Source organism: Diachasmimorpha longicaudata, unplaced genomic scaffold (assembly GCF_034640455.1).
Source record: "Diachasmimorpha longicaudata isolate KC_UGA_2023 unplaced genomic scaffold, iyDiaLong2 ctg00000297.1, whole genome shotgun sequence".
Taxonomy (NCBI): Eukaryota; Metazoa; Arthropoda; class Insecta; order Hymenoptera; family Braconidae; genus Diachasmimorpha; species Diachasmimorpha longicaudata.
In genome coordinates this window covers 4,337-16,888 of record NW_026974069.1, presented here as the reverse complement: position 1 = coordinate 16,888, position 12,552 = coordinate 4,337, and the positions used below count along the sequence as shown (strand labels likewise).

Below are 12,552 nucleotides of genomic sequence, written 5' to 3'. Positions count from 1 at the left end.
CATTCAGGCTTCTTTGCATAAGGGTCGACGAGGTTTGGGTCATAGTAACCAAGCTCTGATCAAAGCCATTGGGAAATGGGATCCATCCCAAGAAATCATAAGCGTTAGGGAGAAAATCTACTGGTTGAGAAATGATCAGGAACCACCAATAGCAGAGGATTTCAGGGGTTGGATGCGCAGGGCTCCCTGGAAAAAGACCATTGATGATGAAACTTTATTTTGCGAGCCCCAGATCCTTCACCAGGTCATAAGCTCGAAGAGCATTTTCGATGGTTTAGAAAAATCTGAAATACAAAGGGCGAGGATTCATTCGAATCCCTTTGAAACAATCAGAGGTGTATTTTTTCTTAATCGAGATGCTGTAAAAATGGCTAATATTGACAGAGCCTGCAATTTCATGTTCACTAATCCAACAACGGCAAATCCAAATGAGATCCTCTACTTCGCCGACGTATGCGCCGGTCCTGGAGGATTCAGTGAATATGTCCTGTGGAGGAGGAAGTGGCATGCAAAGGGCTTTGGATTCACCCTGAGGGGCTCCAACGACTTTCAATTACATAACTTTTACGCTGGACCACCAGAAACTTTTCATCCTTTTTATGGACCCAAGGGTGATGGTAATATTTATGATCTGGAGAATCAACTCGCCTATCAACAACTTATCATGAATCATACCCAAGGACAGGGTGTTCACTTCATGATGGCTGATGGAGGATTTTCGGTTGAGGGAATAGAAAGTATTCAGGAGATTTTGTCGAAACAGTTATACTTGTGCCAATGCCTGGTGGCCCTTAAGATTGTGCGGACAGGTGGACACTTTGTTACTAAATTGTTCGATCTGTTCACACCATTCAGCGTGGGATTGATTTACTTGCTATACAGATGCTTTGAAAAAATATCAATTTTCAAGCCGAATACATCTAGACCTGGCAACTCTGAAAGGTGTGTATTGTCTAATTTTTACAATATAAAATACATTTTTTTTTTTTGTAAATTTTCCAATAATTTCATTAATTTTTCTTTCTCGTGTTCTAGGTACTTGATTTGCGAGAAGAAGAAGAGTGAAATTGAGGCTGTGATCAACTATCTTTCATATGCTAGGGAAGTTCTTCTGAGGGCTGACGGGAACGGCGATATCAGGGAATTGGTACCTGTGGAGTTGCTCCAAGATGCCGATAGCTTCTACAACTATATTTGTAGTTCCAACAACGATCTGGGAAGGAAACAAGTGATGGGACTCTTGAAGATCGCTGCCTTTGCCGAGAATCGGAACCTCTCTGAGCCGAAGCAGACGCAGATGAAGAAGGAGTGTCTTGAATATTGGCATCTACCGGACCAGACTAGAATAGTCCCCATGCTCTTGAAACCAGAGGAGAGACTTCGTTCAATCGTCGTCGAATCTGTTGTAAAGTACCTGAGCGCTCCTCCCATGATTTTGACTTCTAAGAATGTGACAACGACTATCCTGGAAAATCCCTGTGATTGGTATGCAGTACTCTGTGGATCGGATGCCAGTGGAACAACACCTAGCAAACAATTGACTTTCTACTTGGGTATGGGAAGAACCAATGTCTTTAGGTTGGTGAAGAATACCTGGGAGAGGGCCGACAATATTGAACTGCCTCCTAATACATTTGTTTATGCTGAACTGGTGGAGGAGATGAGAGGACTGGAAAATAATATCCGGAGAACTGAAGCATTGCATATTGTCGATGCGTATCTCCTGGGAGGAGAGGATGTCAGCAGAAATTCACTTCCAGAAAGGTATGTTTTGGACTTTTTACAAAATTTTATACGGACGTTTAAAAATAATTTTCTAATCTATTTGAAATCATCGTGTTTTTAGGTATGCTCTCATCAATAAATTCTGTGAGTCTCTGTGGAAGCCCAATAACTCTGCATATTGTCCAGTTCGTGCCAAGGAATTGCATCCTCTGGATCGTGAGTTACCCATGAAACTTCATGTACAACCGTGTACATTGATAAACAAGAAGAAATTATTAGTACATTATCTACAAGATTCATACCCGAGGAGGACACGCCCCGATAACGATCCACTATCCTTTGTACCAAATAGTGTGGTATTCTTGAAGACAACTAGTGCACCCTGGACACGAATTATCAGTAGGAAAACTAGCCATCATTATTACTTCAATTCTATGACGAATGAAAATTTTTATGCTAATCGTCGACCAGAATCAGCTTGTGCTAGCTTCCTCGAGACATTTGTCACTCGAGTGCAGTGGCATTGGCCGGGGGATTCATCTCTTTCAATTAATTATATATACCATAATGTAAAACAGAAGTGCCCTGTTTATATACCGGAAGATTAGTGACATAGATTCATCAATACTTAGGAAGAATTAATTTTATAATTTCTCATTGAGGTATTTATTGCGTGGTCAGAAAGAACTTATATATTTCTTGTTTAGCAAAATTCTTCATAAAAAAACATTTTTCATTTTCCTGATGATCCCATAAATACTTAATATTGTAAAATAGTAATTAGTTTAGTTTCTTGTATTGATACAATATTATTGGCTTATTATTATACATAATTAGTAGTTAGTAAGTGGGAAAAATTGATTAATTCATAAAAATTCACGGATAAAATTATTCATTTCTAGTAATGTAGAAAAATATTAAATATTTCGATCAAGTCCACTCAACTTTTGTATAATTCGAAGAACATTTGATTGAAGTTGACATCACACACTGAAAATTAAAATACAAAATGAATGAACAATTAATTGTTCTAAAAAATATATTGATAGATTTTTATACTAAAATTTTCATAAAACTTTTTCAATGAAATCTGTGAATGAAAACATCAATTTTTGGCAATCATTACCAGTTCTCCAGGAGCTGGTCATAATCGACTGAAACTCTAGATATTTTTGCCATGAATGTAAATACTGCACATTTATATAATGGGATAAATGAAAATATATTTGTAATTTAAATCCCAATATTTATTTAAACATTAACATTGCTTTAATAATTTATTTTGTTTTCCATCATCAACACTATTTCTGACTTTGGCTAGTGATGACGAGTTGTAATTAAAATAACAGTGTGGAAAATTTGCTTCTAATGGAGTTAATATTTTAAGGTGAGAACAATCAGGGAATAAAACAATTTAATTTAACAAAAATCTTGTTTTCTTTTATGAAACATATTGAAATTCTTAAATATTTATTTAGAGTTATCTCCCAACTTTCCTCGAGTTGATTTTACTTTTCATCCAATTAAAATTCATAATCTCCTCTGTGGTATGTGATCAGCTCCTCCGAAGGTAATCCGGAGATATTACTCTGAACTCCCAGTGGATGATCGGCTGAAAGTGTACAATTCTACAACTAATTTTTAAACAAACCACGGTAACAATCCTGGAAACGTCTAGGTGCCCACATTTTTGTATAGAAATCTTTTAACTACCTTTCACATACAAAAATGATTTGTACAAAATATATATCATGGTATATATACAGGGTGTCCCAGAATTGCACGTCCAAACTTTAAACTTAAGTTGGGGGTGAAATTCTGGATCGAAAAGTCCTGAGCGACTTTTTGATCAGATGCACCCTCTTCAAGTTATTGAGGGTTGAAGTTGGACGAATCAGGGGCGTGGAATACCCAGTCGCACGTCGGTGAGAAAAACATGCGAGTGTAGTGGTGTCCCCACCATACCGTACTACTCCCCTGCCGCGGCAGAAAGGGACGACTGGCGGCGGAGGGGAAGAGGAAGGGGAGGGAAATAAAAAAAATGAACACCCGCCCGCTACATAATAGTAGATTATGACATGAGGACGATAGGTGGAGGATTGTGAGAAGTGTGAAGTTGGCAGCACGAGGCGTGACAAGTCGCAGTCGAGGCGAGCCGGAGGCTTCGCCCCCCCCCCCCCCAGCGAAAAACAGAAATAGACTTAATTAAAAAAAAATTATTCTTTAGAAAAATACATAAACAATATCAACTAAAGAAAACGAATCTTAACGTTTTACTTAGGTTCTATTGTCCATGGTTGTGTTCATCGAAAGAAAAAATCATACGATTGCAAAATTGATTCACCAAAAAACATTTTATAATTTGTCTCAATTTAATTTTATAAAATTTTATAATATTAAAGCATTATTAATCTTTTAGTATTTCGATTACATATTTCGACACCAGTCATCTCTTTCTGCCGCCGCAAGGGAGTAGTACGGTATGGTGGGGACACCACTACACTCGCATGTTTTTCTCACCGACGTGCGACTGGGTATTCCACGCCCCTGATTCGTCCAACTTCAACCCTCAATAACTTGAAGAGGGTGCATCTGATCAAAAAGTCGCTCAGGACTTTTCGATCCAGAATTTCACCCCCAACTTAAGTTTAAAGTTTGGACGTGCAATTCTGGGACACCCTGTATATCGGTACTAGCAGACCCGGCCACGCGTTGCTGTGGTTAAGGTTAATGTTATATTACATTGTACTGAACTATTTAGGAGGAACAGTAGGAGAACATCAGTCAGGTTCATCACCATGCTTTTTTACCTAGATGACATTGGTAAAAAAATATGGCGACCCCCATGACAGATTTTCTACTATCGTAGGCCCTTAGTACAATGAAATTAATATTTACAAAGAAAGACGTTAAAGCTGGTATAACAGCTGGTATCCCATCTTTTAAGTTGAATGAAACTGCACACGGTGTGCCAATTACATTAAAATCCGTTAAGTAGTTTAATAGTCCATCGCGGACAAACAACGTGATACGGTTGTCAGTTTATAGTGTTTCTTTGGGTTTCACTATATATAATAATAATGCACTAAAGGATTATGACAAACTAGATATTTATTGTACATCTAACTTAGGCAACACAAAAGGTAAGTAGTCTTAGGAATACAAAGGGGTCCAGTATCCACTATAGCTGTGGCGTAGTTACTTGAGTATCGATAAGGCAGACACCCAGCGCTAGCAGTCAAGTCGGGGAGATAGTTGCTGCTTCCGACGTTGGCGCTTGGGTGTCACGATTGTGGCAGGAGTCGAAGTTACCGACGGTCGAGCTGCCACATCCACTCCCCCCCCAGTGACCTGACTGGGAGAGTTAGGGAATGATACAGTCTTCTTTGGTCGTATGTAGGTCTTTAGGGGTGGGTCCATGGTAGTGGACCGGTGCCCCTCAGGTACATGAGCTGGCTCTGGCACTGGCTGATGGTCTAGGGGTGCCGAGTCGTCTTTGGTGATGAAGGCGGGCTTCAACCGCTCCACTGATACGGCTTTCTCAGTGCCGTTGATGAGAATGATGAACACTCGGTCGTCCACGCGCTTGACAACCTGGTAGGGTCCAGCATATGGGTGCTCCAGTCAAAGGCTTTCGCTACTGCCTCACCATGATCGACAGGTTCTCGCGCTGGCCAGTAGCGGTACCCCTCATCAACATGGAAGCCGACACAGTGGCTACAGCCTTTTATGGACACTGGATCGCGCAATTCGGGACTCCTCTCACGATCTCCACCGACCAGGGCAGTCAATTTGAATCACAACTCTTCACTGCCCTAGCCAGCATCACGTCGGGGTCACCAATTATAGTGTTTCTTTGGGTTTCACTATATATAATAATAATGCACTAAAGGATTATGACAAACTAGATATTTATTGTACATCTAACTTAGGCAACACAAAAGGTAAGTAGTCTTAGGAATACAAAGGGGTCCAGTATCCACTATAGCTGTGGCGTAGTTACTTGAGTATCGATAAGGCAGACACCCAGCGCTAGCAGTCAAGTCGGGGAGATAGTTGCTGCTTCCGACGTTGGCGCTTGGGTGTCACGATTGTGGCAGGAGTCGAAGTTACCGACGGTCGAGCTGCCACAAGTTTCACATAGCAGCGCCATCTCTTGAGTACATACTCAACCCAATCAATGCATATCGCCATCTGTTAAAATCATTTGGAGTTAACAGATTAGAATGTTTGTGAATGTCAAATAATAGACAAAGAATTTGCAATAAAATAATACTGCGACTATAAATTAAGATGTAAGCTATTCCATCTTTTAAGTTGAATCAAACTGCACACGGTGTGCAAATTTCATTAAAATTGGTTGAGTAGTTTAAGAGTCCATCGCGGACAAACAACGTGACACGTAATATATATATATATATATATATATATATATATATATATATATATATATATATCTATAGATATACATGCACACGCATGCATGTTGTGTGTAAATGCATGTTTTTATATATCTATATATATATATATATAATTACGTGTCACGTTGTTTGTCCGCCGTGGACTCTTAAACTATTCAACCGATTTTAATGAAATTTGCACACCGTGTGCAGGTGGATTCAACTTAAAAGATGGGATAGCTTAAATCTTAGTTTATAGTCGCAATATTATTTTATTGCAAATTTGTCTGTTATTTGACATTCACACACATTCTAATCTGTTAAATCCAAATGATTTTAACAGATGGCGATCTCTATTAACTGGGTTGAGTAAGTAATCCATAGATGGCGCTGCTATGTGAAACCTACAAACGTATCCCGTTGTTTGTCCGCGAACTACATCACCGATTTTAATGAAATTTGCACTCCGTGTGCAGTTTTATTCAACTTAAAAGATGGAATAGCTTACATCTTAATTTATAGTCACAGTATTATTTTATTGCAAATTATTTGTCTATTATTTGACATTCACAAACATTCTAATCTGTTAACTCAAAATGATTTTAACAGATGGCGATATGCATTGACTGGGTTGAGTATATACTCAAGAGATGGCGCTGCTATGTGAAACTTACAACCGTATAACGTTGTTTGTCCGCGATGGACTCTTAAACTACTTAACGGATTTTAATGTAATTGGCACACCGTGTGCAGATTGATTCAACTTAAAAGATGGGATACCAGCTGTTATACCAGCTTTAACGTCTTTCTTTGTAAATATTAATTTCATTGTACTAAGAGCCTACGATAGTAGAAAATCTGTCATGGAGGTCGCCATATTTTTTTACAAATGGCATCTAGGTAAAAAAGCATGGTGATTACCCTGACTGATGTTCTCCTACCGTTCCTCGTAAATAGTTCAGTACAATGTAATATAACAAAAACCTTAGCCCCAGAAACGCGTGGTCGGGCCTGCTAGTTTCTTTTATAAAAATTTCTTGAGGGATTGGCGTAGCCTCTGGGGGATCAGGATCATATAAAATACAAAAATAGTCACTCTTTTGTAGAGATCTCGAAGTTGATAGTATAAAAGTCGTTTACTGAGGGTGATAGACTTATCTGGCTTGGGAGTAGAGATTGGGGTGTCATGTTAAGTCGGCCAAAGCTCGCTACCCAGGCCTTTCGCCCCAGGTGACGTTCAAGTCGTAGAAGTCCTTCACTTTCTCCCTCAGTAGCGAATCATAGCGTTTGTTGAGCTCACTGGGGTTCTACATGACCATTTTTAATTTTGCAGAGTATATTTTGAGAACTTAATATATTGAATAATTAATACGATTTCCGAAGGTCTAATTGGGTTTTCCCTTGCTTTGGGTAAATTGCCTGGGTCATTAAAGGAATAATGAATATTCCCACATTATTCAGAATTTTTTCTCCTGTTTTCACTGAAAATTTTCATTGTCCTAATGTCTGGTAAAATTTTTTGGAATAATGACTGGTCCATGCTGTCTCCAGCATGACTAATCGACAATTGACAATTAACGATAAGGAAAAATTATGCATTTCCTTGAGTGTACCCCTGACGTCTTAATTAATTGTTCACGTTTCCACCTGAATTGATGAAATTTGGGCGATGATATCGAATATTTTCTACGTATTTATAAGGATAAAAAAAATGATTAAAAATCATTGAATATCACTTTATCGATCCCCAGTGATTGACGATTGATGACTTTTCGTTTTGCCTCACTCTGCCGTTATTATTAAATTATCTTATTATTAAAATTTATCACAAGACACGACATAAATATTACTAAAACTACATGTCTCAAATGTAAAAAGTATAAATAAATATATCAATAAATGTTGAATATATTCAATATTTATTTATGTTGAACACATATTTTTTATTTTACTATATTTGATATTGATTAGTTATTTTATGATGAATATTAGTAAAATAATTATTTGACTAAGATTATTTGAGATGTAACAATGAGCCTTTCAACAAATTCTTCTTAAACGAATTGTTCAAACGTATCAATCAATCTATCATTCAATATAATATCTGGGGGCTTCGTTTAGCGTTCGGACTTTTATTACTATTCTTCGAAATCAAATCGGTCAATGATGCGCCTTCCATCTTAAACAATTTTTATTGATAAAATTATCGAGCCGTTAATTGTTAAAAAATACTGTTCCGTCACGCTTTTTTTGACCACGTGAAAAGCTGTCAAAATTAAAGAAATTTTCATGTCAACTGTAAAACAAACAATTTCAAACATCATGTCATCATTTTGCAGGAATTTTTTAAACTTATTCACTATAACAATTTAAAAAAAATCTCCAGTAAATATTTTACATGACAACACCTTTAAGGTAAATCCAATATAAAATACTCTACGTTAATTTTATTTTCAATAATAAAAAATATTTACTTCTGTGACCACCGGCGATGAAAAATTATTTGATATAATTAACAATATAATAATGACCAGTAGAATCATTAGACACATTCGTCTTAATCTATAAATTTACAGGTGGAGGGGGCAGGCCTAGTGTCTCGCCATATTGTCGGGCTCCGGATTATTCGGAAGTATATGGCCCCTCGGATGGGGTCGTCCCCACTCTAATCCCCAACAGGTGACCTTCCTCATAATGACCTATTCAACGTCTCTGATTGGTTCCACTTGTCCAAAAATTTGGACAAGTGGAGGGAATAGTCAGGTCTATCGAACTGGCAATTTTGAAAATCATGTCAGATTCGCTTCATCTTCGGTCGTGAGCTTATACCCGCTCGTTTGTATCTTGAATCGTTTGAAAAACAGTAAACAACGAAGTTCGTGTTTTGAACGAAAATTGACCAAGTGAACATTGTCTACTGAATTCTTGTGGAGTATCTTGCTCTGTTTAACTTGTTGGTTGAGTCGTCGTGTGAGTGAGAAAACTATACTCGTGTTGGAAACGCCAGTGCAAAGTGTAAGTTGATATTTTACCAAGTTGTAGAGTTCAAGATTTTAATATTGTTAGATGTTTATATTCTTGAATTAATTTGTTAAAAAGCTAGTTATTATAACGTCTTGTTGGGAAATAATTCCTATTCAGAAGTGTTGAGTTGATTTTTGAGGGGTGGAAAGTCCTTTTTGAGGGAAATAAATTGTTGGAAGTAGAGTTATGGTGGGGTAAATGATCAAACAGTGATTGAATGTTCAAAGAAAATAGTGTTAATTGTGTTGTTCAGGTGGAAAATGGATACTGCAAGGGCTTTTGGAGATAACTTGCACGATGGATCGTCTGCTGGCCTTCCGAGTGAACAGGACCTGGTGAACATCGGATCGAGGAAGAACTTTGGAATTATTGGTATGTATCAATAAAAGTAATAACTAAATTAATAATGCGACAGCTGAATTAGTTTACTCGTCATATTTCGGGACAGATTAATTTTTAAATCAATACAGAGAATTCCGCGGATTGTTGATTATTTTTCTATTCGTTTGAGCTTTTGTCGTTTTTTTTATTTGTCAGATTATTTGCGAAACGGGAAATAATTTGATAATAATTCCATAGTTTATTATAAATATTTATTTGATTATTTTTGAACATTCAGATTAATTAGTTTCATCGTAACATTTCGTTTTGAATTTTCTAGAAAATCTCATTACTAATGATAAAATCTGATAAATTTATCGCGAGTTCCGTAGCTAAAATCGATAGTTTTCTTGATATTTTAGAATCTTCAGACGGCGATGTCGTCCAGGCTTCCGCTTCGAGCAAAAGGTGTTATAATTACGTCGCTAAACCGGAAGAGACCGGAACTACAACTTTTGATAATCCTTCGGTTATGGTTAAACGGCGTAGAGGATCTGGTTCTCTCTCAATCCCAATGACCCGGGGTGGCTCCCTTCTGGAGGAATCCTCCGCTTCTCGCCACGTGACTTCGAACGTCGTCCATACAATAATGCAAAATATGGACTTTACTCGTGGCAAGGGCCTGGGTAAGAAAAATCATTTTATCGCTGAGCCCATTCAGGCTTCTTTGCATAAGGGTCGACGAGGTTTGGGTCATAGTAACCAAGCTCTGATCAAAGCCATTGGGAAATGGGATCCATCCCAAGAAATCATAAGCGTTAGGGAGAAAATCTACTGGTTGAGAAATGATCAGGAACCACCAATAGCAGAGGATTTCAGGGGTTGGATGCGCAGGGCTCCCTGGAAAAAGACCATTGATGATGAAACTTTATTTTGCGAGCCCCAGATCCTTCACCAGGTCATAAGCTCGAAGAGCATTTTCGATGGTTTAGAAAAATCTGAAATACAAAGGGCGAGGATTCATTCGAATCCCTTTGAAACAATCAGAGGTGTATTTTTTCTTAATCGAGATGCTGTAAAAATGGCTAATATTGACAGAGCCTGCAATTTCATGTTCACTAATCCAACAACGGCAAATCCAAATGAGATCCTCTACTTCGCCGACGTATGCGCCGGTCCTGGAGGATTCAGTGAATATGTCCTGTGGAGGAGGAAGTGGCATGCAAAGGGCTTTGGGTTCACCCTGAGGGGCTCCAACGACTTTCAATTACATAACTTTTACGCTGGACCACCAGAAACTTTTCATCCTTTTTATGGACCCAAGGGTGATGGTAATATTTATGATCTGGAGAATCAACTCGCCTATCAACAACTTATCATGAATCATACCCAAGGACAGGGTGTTCACTTCATGATGGCTGATGGAGGATTTTCGGTTGAGGGAATAGAAAGTATTCAGGAGATTTTGTCGAAACAGTTATACTTGTGCCAATGCCTGGTGGCCCTTAAGATTGTGCGGACAGGTGGACACTTTGTTACTAAATTGTTCGATCTGTTCACACCATTCAGCGTGGGATTGATTTACTTGCTATACAGATGCTTTGAAAAAATATCAATTTTCAAGCCGAATACATCTAGACCTGGCAACTCTGAAAGGTGTGTATTGTCTAATTTTTACAATATAAAATACATTTTTTTTTTTTGTAAATTTTCCAATAATTTCATTAATTTTTCTTTCTCGTGTTCTAGGTACTTGATTTGCGAGAAGAAGAAGAGTGAAATTGAGGCTGTGATCAACTATCTTTCATATGCTAGGGAAGTTCTTCTGAGGGCTGACGGGAACGGCGATATCAGGGAATTGGTACCTGTGGAGTTGCTCCAAGATGCCGATAGCTTCTACAACTATATTTGTAGTTCCAACAACGATCTGGGAAGGAAACAAGTGATGGGACTCTTGAAGATCGCTGCCTTTGCCGAGAATCGGAACCTCTCTGAGCCGAAGCAGACGCAGATGAAGAAGGAGTGTCTTGAATATTGGCATCTACCGGACCAGACTAGAATAGTCCCCATGCTCTTGAAACCAGAGGAGAGACTTCGTTCAATCGTCGTCGAATCTGTTGTAAAGTACCTGAGCGCTCCTCCCATGATTTTGACTTCTAAGAATGTGACAACGACTATCCTGGAAAATCCCTGTGATTGGTATGCAGTACTCTGTGGATCGGATGCCAGTGGAACAACACCTAGCAAACAATTGACTTTCTACTTGGGTATGGGAAGAACCAATGTCTTTAGGTTGGTGAAGAATACCTGGGAGAGGGCCGACAATATTGAACTGCCTCCTAATACATTTGTTTATGCTGAACTGGTGGAGGAGATGAGAGGACTGGAAAATAATATCCGGAGAACTGAAGCATTGCATATTGTCGATGCGTATCTCCTGGGAGGAGAGGATGTCAGCAGAAATTCACTTCCAGAAAGGTATGTTTTGGACTTTTTACAAAATTTTATACGGACGTTTAAAAATAATTTTCTAATCTATTTGAAATCATCGTGTTTTTAGGTATGCTCTCATCAATAAATTCTGTGAGTCTCTGTGGAAGCCCAATAACTCTGCATATTGTCCAGTTCGTGCCAAGGAATTGCATCCTCTGGATCGTGAGTTACCCATGAAACTTCATGTACAACCGTGTACATTGATAAACAAGAAGAAATTATTAGTACATTATCTACAAGATTCATACCCGAGGAGGACACGCCCCGATAACGATCCACTATCCTTTGTACCAAATAGTGTGGTATTCTTGAAGACAACTAGTGCACCCTGGACACGAATTATCAGTAGGAAAACTAGCCATCATTATTACTTCAATTCTATGACGAATGAAAATTTTTATGCTAATCGTCGACCAGAATCAGCTTGTGCTAGCTTCCTCGAGACATTTGTCACTCGAGTGCAGTGGCATTGGCCGGGGGATTCATCTCTTTCAATTAATTATATATACCATAATGTAAAACAGAAGTGCCCTGTTTATATACCGGAAGATTAGTGACATAGATTCATCAATACTTAGGAAGAATTAAT

The 12,552-nt window shown here is 38.4% G+C and overlaps 2 protein-coding genes across 2 annotated transcripts; both read left to right on the top strand.

Annotated features, from left to right (window-relative positions):
- Positions 1-45: 45 nt before the first annotated feature.
- Positions 46-2,883, top strand: LOC135172425 (cap-specific mRNA (nucleoside-2'-O-)-methyltransferase 1-like; the record flags this gene model as incomplete). Its single annotated transcript, XM_064138502.1, has 3 exons — positions 46-1,764; positions 1,847-1,941; positions 2,855-2,883. Coding segments are annotated over 3 exons (1,843 nt in total), but the record flags the coding sequence as incomplete, so codon positions are not given.
- Positions 2,884-9,409: 6,526 nt separating this feature from the next.
- On the top strand, positions 9,410-12,125 carry LOC135172424 (cap-specific mRNA (nucleoside-2'-O-)-methyltransferase 1-like; the record flags this gene model as incomplete). Its single annotated transcript, XM_064138501.1, has 4 exons — positions 9,410-9,521; positions 9,893-11,126; positions 11,220-11,948; positions 12,031-12,125. Coding segments are annotated over exons 1-4 (2,170 nt in total), but the record flags the coding sequence as incomplete, so codon positions are not given.
- Positions 12,126-12,552: the final 427 nt, after the last annotated feature.